Source organism: Balaenoptera ricei, chromosome 2 (assembly GCF_028023285.1).
Source record: "Balaenoptera ricei isolate mBalRic1 chromosome 2, mBalRic1.hap2, whole genome shotgun sequence".
Taxonomy (NCBI): Eukaryota; Metazoa; Chordata; class Mammalia; order Artiodactyla; family Balaenopteridae; genus Balaenoptera; species Balaenoptera ricei.
In genome coordinates, this window is record NC_082640.1 from 50,362,216 (window position 1) to 50,376,714 (window position 14,499).

Consider the following 14,499-nt stretch of genomic DNA (forward strand, 5'->3'; position numbering starts at 1 on the left):
GGGCCTGTCCCCTTGGATTTGTAAAATGTGTAACAGTTCTTGAAGAGAAAACTTGATGACTACTAAAAAGGATGTTTCTATTTATGCAGGCAGACCCCACCATATGAACACTCAACTTAAAACACTGGGTGGGTTCTGAGTGTGGAACCCCAGCTTTTGTGGGGAGGGAGAGAGAGATTTTTTTCCCACTTTGATAATGATTAGGGGAATCAGTGACTCAGAGGGAAATCTCCTCTCTCATAGCAAAGTGAAGAGCACACAAGTAGCTCAAAGTACATTTGTGGACTTAAACTGGGTCTATTTACCCTGGAGATGAGAACACTCGCAGAGAAGACAATAGTAATTGCCAGGATCTCTTTGTAAAGCTGAGGGCTAGGATAGGGAGGGACCGAGGGAAGGAGGGAAATAACATCGATATACACCAGCTCTGCTTAATCTCAAAATGACCAGTGAGAGTGATGTTAACTGCCTAATTTACAGATGGCAAAATGAAGCCTCGAGGAGAATAATCGACTGTCTGAAGGTCACATAGTTGGTCAATGGCAGAACAGAGATTCAAACTAAGGCCTGTGATTTCAAATTGCATGCTTTTCTCATCTAACACCTGGTTATCAAGAGGGTAGAAGTCACAGAAAGGCAATTTTCAAGTCAATGTAATGAAGAACTATTTAAGAGTCAGAGAAATAGTTGTTAAGTATTAGACTCAGCCCAGAATTAAATAGACTGGCTAGGGAAAGAGCGAGCTGCCAACATATGGAATTTTGAGCACTGACTGTAGAGAGACGCCATGGAGGGGGTCAGGCAGTGGACGGTGGATGGAGCAGACGTTAAAATGCCTTCTACCAAGTGTCTCCGTTTCTGCTTTGATTCAAATTTGTGCCTTAATTCAACAGAAGCTCAAGTCCACTTGTCACTATGAGATATGAGCTTGCTGTGTTTCTTTTATAACTGACCAGCTGTGAGACTGCATAGCTTTCTCTCTCAGCTCTGCCAGAGCTGGCCATTCTACCCTTCAGCTTTGACTGTCATCCTCGTGCAAGACAGAGTCATGTTGCAGCCCAAGGTTGCCACTTCCTTTCCTCTCCCATCTCTGCCCAGTAGGGAGGTCTTCCATGGCCACACACACCGCAGGGGACTGAGGCGGCTGGAGGGCACTGGCTAAAAAAAAGATGGAGCTGGGAATCCCCGGGGGAAGTAGATGCAAGGGAAGTAACTGGGTGCAGAGGGCATTCAAAAACTGATTTCTGAGGGCCCCAGACTGAGCCAGTTTCTTTTAATAGTCAGAGAAAGTCTCTGTGGCAGCTTTCCAGTTGTCAATTTTAGCTCCCCCAAAGGGCTGGGGGGAAAAGGCCCTACTCGCTGTAAGAGTTAGCACCAAAATAGACATGTTGGGGCCTTATATTTTTGTCTTTTGGTTCTGTGTGTTTTCTTAAAACTTAATTAGATTTTTAAATTATAAGAGTAGTACCTGCATATAACTTTTTAAAAATCCTAAGTAGTAGAAAAGAATAAGCAATTAAAAATTTTAATGCCCTGTCCTTTGTCTCTATAAGCCTCACCCCCTCTTCTCCCCATTTCCAGTCTGATTTCTTATAGCTACCCACTATCAACAGTTTCCTGCATATCCTCTCAGAAATACTGATGTGCTTATACACACACACACACACACACACACACACACACACACACACACGAGATCAGAGCCTGGCCCTGCCCCCCTCTCAGCTCAGCTTCATCTCCTGCCGCCCGCTCTGGGCTCTCACCACAGTGGTTCCCCTCTCCTCAACCTTTGGGGTGTCTCATTATCAGATCCCACATCAGGTCAGGCTGCCCCGCTGGGAGCTCTCGCAGCACCCGGTACCTCTCCCTGTGGTGCACTTCACACTGGTAGTTTTACATTCATCTGTGTGATTCTTCACTAAGGTCTATCTCACTCACTAGGCTGCTTCTTGAGGGCAGGGCCTCTGACATCCGAGTCTTCCATCATAGTCCCAGGCCTAACACACTGTGCCCAGCACAATGTAGTGTTTAATTGGTCATTGACTGACAGAATATTCTGGTCTACATCTGGCTTTTTTAAATTAAGAATATATTTTGGACACCTTTCTTCAGAACACAGACATCCATCTCATTCTCTTTAGTGGCTCTACAGTATCCCATCACGTGGATAGATCATAGCTTTATAACCAGTCCCCTACTAATGGATTTTAAGGGTGTTTCTAATTTTTTGCTATTGCTAATAACCCTGTTTCTTTGCACACTTGTGCACATCTATCTGTTAGGTAAGTTTCTAGAAGTGAAATTGCTGGGTCAAAGGGTCAGTGTGTTATAAAACTGGAGAGGGAATGTCAATTGCTTTCCCCCAAAATGGTGCTGATTCCCAGTCCTACCAGCAGTGCATGAGGATGTCTGCTTCCCCACACCCTTGCCACCATGGAGTGGTACCAAACTTTTTTGGCATCTCCTTGGTTAAACTGCATTTCTTTAATAACAAATGAGGCTAGGGATTATTTTTGGATGGTTATTGGCCATTGTATTCCCTCTTCAGTAAAATGTCTGTTTCTGTTTTTTGTCCGTATTTCTATTGAGTTGTCTTTTTCATCTAGATTTTATAAGAACTCTTTCTATACTTTCCCCTCCTTGACATTTATTTCTTAACTTTGTGATATGTTGTCATAGAGAACTTTTTCATTTTTATGCTGTCAAGTTTATCAATCTTTCTTTCTCTTTTTTCTCCTCGTCCCTCTGTCTCTCAATCTATAGCTATCTGCACATCTGCAGAGGAAAAATGCTCAACAAGTGTCACAACACTGGGTACTTCTGGGATGGGGGAGGAGGGCTGAGATGACTTGTAGCCCATTTCTCTATATTTTTCTGTATGTCTTGATTTTTTTTTAAAATAAAAAGCATTATCATTATGATAAAAAACAGTTGTCTTTTCAAAAGAAGCAGTATGGCACCGTGATTTGTGTCATTCTTAGAAAAGGTTTATATTGTATAAAATCATAACTGCATTCTGCATCTTTTCTAATTTTAAACAAAATAGGCTAGTGTTGTCAGAGATTTTGAAAATTAAAAATAGCACTCATCTGATTATTTATAATAAATGAATTACACTTTATAGCAAATACACAGCAATTAACAAGAGCCAATAAGAAGTGCTGCCATTTACTGAATAGTCTGCACCTGCCAGGAGCCACATGTGAGCACCTATCAGCCACCACCTAGGCCTGACCAAGGCCAATAACTCACCCAGAGCAGGAACCTGAACCCAGATTTTCTGATCTTAAAGTCTTAGGTAGAGTAACTGATAAATTATTTCATCATACTTTGCAAATCAAACTTCTCTATATTTGGGAATTACTGAATGGCAGAGCTGCCCTGAAAACTGAAAAGAGAGATATGCGATTCAAGTGTCAGAGACGTGAAACAGCAATCCAAGCTAGCGCGGTGTTAACGTATACTCCTTGAAGGCACACGCCCACAAACATGCTATTGCTCACACAAATGAAATCCTGTGATTTTTCTTTTGGATAGGAAAATAAGGTTCTAGTGCCAAAATCTGCCACGAAGAGTTTCAGAAACAACCACGTTTGTGCGGTTTTCTCACAGAACCCTGCTGCAGAGGACCCACAGGGCCGATGACAGCTCTTTCATCAGTCCTTGGGACTGCTGCCTTCCCTCTGTGATGGCTCTGTGGGGCTGGCTTTATTTTTCTCCATTTTAATGGGTTAGTTCCTAAAATACTTTGGAACTTTTCTACATTCTACAGAGAATAAAAGATCTTTTCTCCCTGGGTGTTTCTCTCACTCCAAAGGAATGAAGAGTGAAAAAACAAGAGGGGAAATAACAAAACCCCTTGCCTTTGTGTGTAATTAATAAATGGCTTTTAGGCATGGGCTCCCTTGGAGAGCTGTACCTTTCTGTATTTTAGGTAAAGTTGCTAAAGAAAAGGGGAGCCTTGATAAATGTTTAACAACTACTGTTAATAAATAAAAGTAGCTTATACTGGCAACATGCCAAATTGTTCACAAAGCACTTTCCATTTTGAATCTTTGAGCTGTTCTGTGAAGTGGATAGGGTCTTTTGTAGGTTTTTATTTTTATTTTTTGAGAGACTAAATGACTTATATTATCAAACAAATGGTAAACAGAAGAGTCTGGACTCCAACCCAAGTTTTCTGATTTCAAATCCAATGCTATCTTGACTTCACAAAGCTATCTCTTTAATAATCATAGGCAAGTATTTATTTAAACACTCTCTAATCTTTATTAACCTCAAGAATAAACAATAAAAGTCACCTATCAAACTTTACGAAGCATTAATACAAATGAGTGAATTCCTCCATAACCTGCATACAGAGAAATATTTCTCAGAATCAAAATCTAAATGTAATAAAAGATTGAAAACTTGAAAGCACTAAGAAAACTTTTGCATGGCAAAAAACATTATAAATACACATACACACACAAGCTGGAGCTAATAAACAAGTTTACAAAGGTTGCAGGATACAAAGTTAACATACAAAAATCATTTGTATTTCTATGCGCAGGCAATGAACAATAAGAAAAGGAAATTAAGAAAACACTTCCATTTGTAATAACATAAAAAAACTCCAAAATACTTGGGAATAAATCTACCAAAAGAAGTGCAAAACTTGTACTATAAAACATGGTCGAAAGAAATTAAGGAAGACCTAAATAAATAAGAGATTATCCCATGGTTATGGATTGAAAGGCTTAATACTGTTAAGATGTCACAATTGCAGTACAGATTCAACATAATCCTTACCAAAATCCCAGCTGTTCCTTTCTTTCTTTCCAGAAATTGGAAGGAAAAAGTTTATCCTAAAATTCATACAGAAATGCAAGGGACCCAGAATAGCCAAAACAATCTTGAAAAAGAACAACAATGTTGGAGATGTCACACTTATGGATTTCAAAACTTACTACAAAATTTGTACATGAATCTTCATAGTAGCATTATTCATAATATCCATAAAGTTACTACAAAACAACAACAATTGAGACTGTGATATAGGCATAAGGATAGACATATAGCTCAATGGAATAGAATTGAGACAAGAAATAAATCCTTACATTTAGAGTCAATTGATTTGGACTTGGGTGCCAATATAATTCAATGGTGAAAGGATAGTCCTTTTAACAAATGGTGCTGGGACAGGTGAATATCTACATATGAAAGAATAAAGTTAGACCCCTGCCTCACATCACATAAAAACTTAACTCAAAATGAATCAAAGACCTCAGTGTAAGAGCTAAAACTATAAAATTCTCAGAAGGAAACATAGATATAAGCCTTCATGAACTTGAATTAGGCAGTGGTCTCTTAGATGTGATGCCAAACGCACAAGCAACAACAAAATAGCTAAACTGAACTTCATCAAAATTAAAAACTTTTGTGCTTCAAAGGACACCATCAAACAGTGAGAAGACAACCACATAATGGGAGAAAATTTTTACAAATCATATATCATAAGGGTCTAGTATCTAGTATCCAGAATATATAAAGAACTCTTAAGTCAACAATAAAAAGACAAATAACTGTATTAAAAATGGACAAAGGATTTGAATAGGCATTCCTCCAAAGAAGAAAAACAAATGGCCATTAAACATATAAAAAGATGCTGAACATCATTAATTATTAGAGAAATGCAAATCAAAACTACAATGAGATATCATTACACTCTCTAGGATGGCTGAAATAAAACAGAGAGATAATAACAAGTGTTGGTGAGGATGTGGAGAAAGTGAAACTGTCATGCATTACTGGTGGAAATGTAAAATGCTGAGGCCACTTTGGAAAACACCCTGGAAGTTCCTCAAAAAGCTAAATATTGAGTTACTATATGACCCAACAATTCTACTCCTAGGTTTATACACAAGAGATTTGAAAATACACATCCACATAAAAACTTATATATGAATGTTAATAGCAACATTATTCATAATAACCTTAAGGTGGAAACAACCCAAATGTCAATCAACTGATGAATATAAACAAATGTAGTATATCTATATAATGGAATACTATTCAGTCATAAAAAGGAAATGAAGTACTGATACATGCTAAACACGAATGAACCTTGAAAACATTACTCTAAATAAAAGAAGTCAAAGACAAAAGGCCATATATTGTATGATCCTATTTATATGAAATGTCCATAATAGACAAATCCATAGAGACAGAGGATAGATTGGTGGTTGCCAAGGGGTGGGAGGAGGAGGGAATGGGAATGATTCCTAATGGGTACAAGGTTTCTTTTAAGGTGGTGAAAAATTTCTGGAATTAGATAGCAGTAATGGTTGTACAATTTTGTGAGTACAATAAAACCACTAAATTGTACACTTTAAAAGGGTAAGTTTTATGGTATGTAGATTATCTCAATGAAATGCACAAAATTAAAACAAAAATGACAAATTGGGTGAAAATATTTACAACATATATTACAGACAGTAGGGAAATATGTGTAATATATAAAGAAATTTTAACTGTTAAAGCAAACTAGATAAAAATTCTATTAAATAGTGGACAAATAATATGAATAATTCACAAAAAAGGAGGTTCATAAAAAATACACTGAAGTCCCTTAAACATATGAAAAGATATTCAATTCCATTTTAAATAAGAGAAATGCAGATTAAAACTATACTGAGATGTCACTTCTCACCTGTCAGATGGGAACTAATTCAAAAGCTTGACAATACACTCTTTTGGAAGGGGCTGTGGGGAAATAGGCACTCTTACACTCTGCTGATGGGAATACAAATGGTATAAAAGCCCAATGAAAGGCAACTGTTAATATCCTACAAAACTACCAACGTATGCTCTCTTCGACCTAGCTGTCCCATTTCTAGGAATTTACTCTGAAGATACAACTCCAACAATACAAAAATACATATATGTAAGGTTATTCATTACAACATTATTTCTATTTGCAAAATATTGGAACCTAACCTAAATGCCAAAACATAAACTATTTGAAAAAACTGTAGAATATACATAAAATGGAGTATTATCCATCTGTACAAATAAATAAAGAAGATTTAAATGAATTGTATGAAGTGATTTTCAGGATGTATTGTTAAGTGAAAAAAGCAAACATACACACAACAAATAAAAAACTTGGTGGGAAGAGGGAGGGATATTTCCACAGTAGAATATCAACTGATAAATGCAAATGGAATGGCAGAATGGAAAAATCATTGATTTGCAACCATCAGGATAAAGACTGGCTTGAGAAAGACTCATCAATGGATGCTAAATCTAGAGGGACATTTCAATGAGGAGTAAGATATTTACATGGTCTTAAAAATGTCTCTTTACAGAATGCTTATTGTCTGCAAAGAGAAAAATAGTTAATATACGGTGAAGAAGCACGCACATCACTGTCACTGGGAGATAAAAAATTAATGTCACCAATGAAGGACAGATGGATATCATGTGCCTCCAGATGCAATACCCCAAGAAAATACAACATCCTTTCATAGCATTCTGGCTGGGAATGCATTGTCAGAATCTAGTCACGAGGAAGCGTCAGATAAACCCAAACTGAGGCACAGTCTATGAAACAACTGGCCTGTATTCTTCAAAAATTTCAATGTCATAAGAGACAATGACAGGCTGAGAAACTGTTTAGATTACAGAAGACCAGAGTCATTGACAACTAAGTGCAATACTTGATCCTGAACTGTATTTTTTATTGGAATGGGAAAAAATTGCCATGAAGGACAGTACTGGGACAACTGACAAAACAATACGGCCCATACCAATGTTGACATTTCTGAATTGATAACTGTATTGTGGTTACATAAGAGAATATCCTTGTTCTCATTAAACATACACTGAAGTATTCAGGGATAAAAGGATATGACATATTCAACATACTTTTAAATGATTACAAAATATAAATAATTATTGCTCTGAGCATACGTGTGTGTTATGTTTGTCTGTATGTCTATATAGATAGGCAGGGAAAACATGTGGCAAAATACTTTAAAATAATGACTCTGGGCCCCATAAACAAGAGGCATTATTTAATCCATTTCCCGTTCACATAGTGCTAAGGGTTCCTAGGAGTGAGCCTGCACTTATATTTGAATCCTTTTGCTGTTCCCTGCCCTCAGACATTTGAATTTTTTTCTCTAGGCCAGTGTTTCCTAAACTGTGGCCTGGGAACACTAGTGTCTCATAGACTTATTAAGCCCTCCCCCCTTGATTAACAATTTACACTGGCATTTTTAATGCACCGTAAAATGTGTTAAAGACATCTGCTTAATTTTAATTTAATATTTCCCAAATTTATTTGGCCACAAACACCTTTTCTGGGAAGACCTAAGAATTCTCATGAGATGCCAGTATCCTATGGAACACAGTTTGGGAAATGCTTCTCTAAACCAAACTCAAATCTTTGCAATGCATACTATTGGGTCTTAGAAGCCATCTTTCATTTCAGTGAATTTTGTAGGGGGTAATGGCCCTTGCTGGAATACTCTGAGCTTATCTTGATTTCTTTCTTTGAACTTTAGGAACTGGTACAGCAAAGATAGTGCTGAGACGAGGACAGGTCTGGATTTAGTCAGGAAACAATGAGGGAATATGGACTAAGAAAAAAATTCTAAATTAAAATAAATTTGAGATTAATCTCAAATTTATAAAATTTGTAAAATGGGAATAAAATAATATAAAAAAGTTCGCAAGGTTGGTGTGAAACTGGCTCAATTAAGAGTAAAGAAAAGCCAACTTCTGGTGGCCAGGTAACTCAAAACAACCTTTTGGCAGAATGTCAACAAAAATCAAGAGGTATAAAAATGTTCATATCTTACCTCCCAGCAGTTTAACTTTTGGAAATGTATATCAGCATATAATTCAAGAAAAGGAAAAACATTTTTTAAAATAAGAATATTCAGAATTATTGATACTAACAAAAAATTGCAAATCCACAGTGTTCCTTCACTCAGTAAATGTCCCAACCAGCCACACGTAGAAAACTGGTCTAAAGCTGGACTCCTCCATCTCCTTCACTCTCCCACATCTGCACAGCTCCCAGGCCTGTCATTTCTACTCTCTATCTGTCCGTGTCTCTCCGTTCTCACGACACTGCCTGAGTCCGGGCTGTCATCATGCCTACCTGGTCTGTTGCAGCCACCTACTGAGTGGCCTCCCTGGTTATCTCTCTGCCATCCAGTCCCTTCTCCATACTGCAGATCAACCCTTCTAGACTGATAATCTGGTGATGTCAATCTCCCTGCTTGAAAACCCTTAACTGCCCTTAGGATGAAGCTCAAATTCCTTACCATGACTTTCCACACCCCATCTGAATGATACCCACCCACTGCCTTCCCATTCCCATTGTCCAGGCATCGGGAACTTCTTGCAGTTCCCCAAATGTGTCAAACTTTGTCTTACCTTCAGACCTTTCCATGTACTCTGCCCCCTGCCTGGGCCAGTCCTCCCTACCTCTTAGTATGTTTTGAGGCAGGCACCTGCATTTATTACCTTTGCTTCCTCATATCTCACTCACAGTACAATCTGGATTCCATTCTCATCAGTGCCTCAATGTTTCCCTCAACTAGGTCATCAATGAAAGAAAAAGAAAAGCAAGAAAAGGAAAGGGAGAACTTTTCAAAAATTCATATATTGCACTAGCAGGCACTGTGCTCAACACTTTACAAATATGAACTCACTTTTCCTCCTGACAGCTCCATACCCGCCATAACAGCAAAAGGTATCAAAAGGGGTGACAATGAGGATATCTCTTTCTTTTTTACTTTTCTTCTTGTTTTTTTCTGGCAAATTCTTCTTTTTCCTTTACCGATTTATCCTTCTTTACTTGACCAATGAATACCAAAGTTCCTCCATAAACCCTGCCTGGGTGATCTCACCCTCTCCCAAGGCAATTACTGTGTATAAGTGGAGGACTTGCTGACCTATTTTTTTGAACTCTAGTTCTGATTATATAACTGTCTAGCTGTCATTTCTGCTTGGATGCCTTATGGGCATCTCAGACTCACCATCAAAACCTGAGTTCACCATCTCTCCATCACCCAGTCACACCTGCTCCCCCACTGTAAATGGCACAAACATCCACTCAGGTGTTCACACCAGAAACCCGGGGGTCATCTTCGACTCTTCCCCTTCCCCCTTTGTCCTGCATCCACTCAAGCTCCATATCTCATAAATTCTGCCTCCTAAATCTTTGTCACACCCATCTACTTCTCTTCATCCTTACTAACATCATCCTAGTTTAAGCCACCACCATCTTCAGCCTTCAGTGCTTCACTCTACCTCCACTCTTGGCACACCCTCCCTAGTCTACTCTCTACGTGTCAGCCAGAATTATCTTTCAAAAAAAAATACTGCATTTTTTTGCTATGCCATTATTGGCTATACCTGGGCTATGCCATTTATTGGCTGTGTACTCCTGGACATATCACTCAACCTTTCTAATTTTTGACTTCCTTATCTATAAACTGATAATAATAATATGTCACGGGGTGGTATAATATTTAAGGGAGATAATCCAGAGAAAGTGAGAGAATGGCACACTCTAATAAACTGTGTGTGGGAGTATAAATGGTCATACAAATTTTAAAATAAATAGCAATAAAGAACCCTCAGTACCATATCATTATATCTCATTTGAAATAAGAAATGAGTTAGTCTATATTTTACAACTTTAACAGGGAAAAATTCTCAGAAAACAATTTAAAATGTGTTTTTAGCAGATGATACCACACAAAAACATCAAACTGACTGCGATGGTTAGTTTTATGTGTCAGCTTGGCTAGGCTATGGTGCCCAGTTGTTAGGTCAAATACTAGTCTAAATGTTGCTATGAATGTACTTTGTAGCTATGATTAACATTTATAATCAGTAGACTTTGAATAAAGGAGATTACCTTCAATAATAGGTAATAATTGGATGAGTAGGCCTCATCCAATCAATTGAAGGTCTACAGAGCAAAAGGCTGAGGTTTCAGTGAAGAAGGAATTCTGCTTCAAGACTGTAACACAGAGACCCTGCTTGCATTTTCAGCTGGCCCACCTACCCTACGGATTTTGGACTTGTCAGCCCCCACAGTTGTGTGAGCCAATTCCTTAAAATATCAGTAAATCTCTCTCTCTCTCTCTATGTATACATCCAATTGATTCTATTTCTCTGAAGAACCCTAACTGACACACTCACAGAGGAATCTTTTAATGACAAAGTAGAACAGCAGCTACCAGATGACAACTCAAAGTGACTTCAGGTAAAGATTGTAGAATGTGGTAGATAAGAACCCTAATAGGTTTGATAACATAAGCTCTAAATAGATAAACATTAAATAATAAAGAAACTTTGTCTGGGAAACAAGACTTAAATTATGCACCTAATATGAGAAAAGCCACCTTCAGGCAGTCTCAGACTGTTTGTGGAAGATGCACAGGTAACAGAGGACCAGTATCCCACACTTGCCCACTTACGAAGATGTTTGTTGAACTTCTACTCCAGACCAAGTGTTCTACTTATCTAGAGCACTTAACAAAGCCAGGCATTCTCAGAGCTGCTATTCCACCTGTATCTGTGAAAAGCAGTGGATTGGAACAGCTTTGGTGGCCAGTACGTTGCAGCTTACCTGTAAAAGGTGGTTGATGGATGCGTCGTGAAATCCCAGGGCTTGTTCTACACCTGCCAATTCCCTCAATGTTGGTACGCACTCAAGACTTTTTTCACCTTTACTGATCTCAATACATTCTAAAGCCTCTTGGTAGTGGGGAAGAGCTTCTTTTGATTTCTTCTGACCTTGATATACCCTAAAAAATTCAAAGGGATTATCTTTAAAGTAATTAAAATAGAAGATACTGAAAATAATAGATGGATTTGGCTCTCTGACCCCTGTTGCCCAGGTTCATTTCCTAGGCAGTTAAGCCTTTCTTTCCTCCAAGGAGCAGCAGGGCATAGTAGTCAAGAGGATAGACTTTGGGATAATCAGGAAGGTTCAAGGGATAATAAGGAAGGTCAAAGGATAATCAGGAAGGTTCAAATCCTGGTTCCACCACTTAGTAGATACAGGACCTTCAAGTCACTTGACAGTTTTCTCATCTGTAAGTTAAGAATAATAACAGTGCCCACTTCATTGGGTTATTATAAAGATTAAATTAGTTAATATTTAAAAAAAAACACACCTAGAATAGCTTCTGACACATAGTAAGTGCTGTGTAGGTGTTGGTTTAAAAAATATAAAATATTAAAACAACAATAGTAATCAGAAAGGATGCCATGATGCTGATAACTGATCTGTTGAGAAATTATAGAAATTTCCCAGTTTGGTGAGGGTGTGAAGCACTCTCATTAACTGTTGGGAAGAATATAATTTGGGCACAAACTTTTCTATATCAAAATTATACATATGTATGTACACACGTATTTCTGCTAATTGCACTTTTAATAGTTTATCTTGAAGAAATACTCTGGCAGTATAAAAAGATACTATATACAAGAATGTTTACTGAAGCATTCTTTGTAATAGCATAAAAGTATAAAGCACTTAAATTACCCCAATAGGTGATCATCCAAGTGGGTTATAGTAAGTACATCTACACCATGTATCCATTAAAGTTAATGTCGATCTGTATTTATCAACATAGAAGTATACCCACTATATATTCTTTGGTAAAAAAGACAGATTACAAAAGTACTTTATATAATCTTATTAGATCAATTTTGTATCTAATCTATATGTACACATATGCATAAAGAGATACCCAAATGTCACTAAAATGTTAGCAATAGTTATCTCTAAGGAGTTGATTGTGAGTGATTTTACTTTTCTTATTTATGCTTTATAAATTTCCCAAATTTTCTTCTATAAAAATATATTACTTTTACATCAGAAAAAAATGTTAATTTTTAAAATTAATTTAAAGGTGGCAGTGGGAAAATATTCTTGTAGTTTCTTGGTGTAAGACTCTCTCATATTAAAAAATGTATCTATATATATTGTTTAGAAACAGGCATTTAAAAACAATCTTCTCAAAAATACTTGTGAAGACTATTAGAAACTTTTCTTGCATGGAAAGTTTTTATGTACAAAATTCATAATAAAAGAAATCAATCCTTCTTATGTTTCCCTCCACCCCAGAATCTTTAATACAAAAAGGCCTTACGATTCCCAAATTACCCAAAAACTGAGACATAATGTGAGAAAGTAACTAAGAGACCACAAAAATAGGTTTTGTTTTCAATTGTAAAAATTGTAAAAAATTACAAACAATTGTAAAAAAATTAATAAACAGAAACTTCAGTTAAATAGAGTCAGGAGCCCAGGACAGGGAGGGAGGACAGCAGAGCCCAACAGGAAGAAGAAAGACTCCTCTTCTTTCCTGGCAAGAACTTTTAGTCAACAAAAGCCATGGACTCTTTGTGTACTATGGCTCTCCCAAATCCTTTTCCCTTCTATAAAAGCATTCTCCTTCCCTTGCCATGTGGGGACTTGCACCTGGCTCACCATGGTTTCAGACCCCAAATGGAAATTTTCTGCCGATCCTGAATGAACCTAATTTTTTTTTTCCTGGAGAAATAACTGGCAGCCTATTTTTTTTTTTTTTAATTAATTTTATTATTATTATTATTTTTTTGGCTGTGTTGGGTCTTCGTTTCTGTGCGAGGGCTTTCTCTAGTTGCGGCGAGCGGGGGCCACCCTTCATCGCGGTGCGCGGGCCTCTCACTGTCGCGGCCTCTCTTGTTGCGGAGCACAGGCTCCAGACGCGCAGGCTCAGTAGGTGTGGCTCACGGGCTTTGTTGCTCCGCGGCATGTGGGATCTTCCCAGACCAGGGCTCGAACCCGTGTCCCCTGCATTGGCAGGCAGACTCTCAACCACTGCGCCACCAGGGAAGCCCCTCTATTTATTTTTATTTATTTATTTATTTTTTTAAGGTCAACATAGTCATTGGATACTTTTCACAACTATTTTGCTCTCCAATAAATTTCAAAGGAATTGACTGATAGAAGTAGAGTTACTTTTCAGATCTGTGGTTCAGATGGCCATAATGAAATAAAATGCTCACTGAATAGCTTATGAACTGGGATACCTTCTATAATTGTAAAGAGGTTTAAAACACAAGAGGAGGTCAGGGATATGTTCCTGGACCAAGAAGGGTCCAGGTTGCAACTTGCAGCAGCTCTAACCTTGGAAAGGAAGAGATAAATAGACGACCTAGTAATACTGGACTCGCCTTCTAACTCTTAATGAGCTTAGAATATAGTAGGTAATAAGTAGCTTTGTACGTTATCACATTTTATTTTTTAAGAGAAACCCCACTAGCATCTATGGTGATAGAAAGAGGCTTTGAAACATATGGTTGGTAGCAAATCACTTAGCCAAAGAATTAGATTCCTGGTAGACAAAAATTAAACAATTGAAAACAGGAGTCAGCAAACCGTGGCCTGTGGGCCAGATCTACTCACTGACTGCTTTTGTAAATAAAGTTTTATTG

General features: G+C 37.7%; 1 protein-coding gene across 3 annotated transcripts in view; it reads right to left on the bottom strand.

Moving 5' to 3' along the window:
- The window catches only part of TTC23 (tetratricopeptide repeat domain 23), a 113,498-nt gene that overhangs the window by 37,270 nt on the left and 61,729 nt on the right, over positions 1 to 14,499 (bottom strand). For all 3 annotated transcript variants that reach the window (XM_059912592.1, XM_059912593.1, XM_059912591.1), the window contains exon 6: positions 11,639 to 11,816. In XM_059912592.1, coding sequence (XP_059768575.1) covers positions 11,639 to 11,816 — 178 coding nt within the window. The remainder of the gene's footprint in view (positions 1 to 11,638; positions 11,817 to 14,499) is intronic.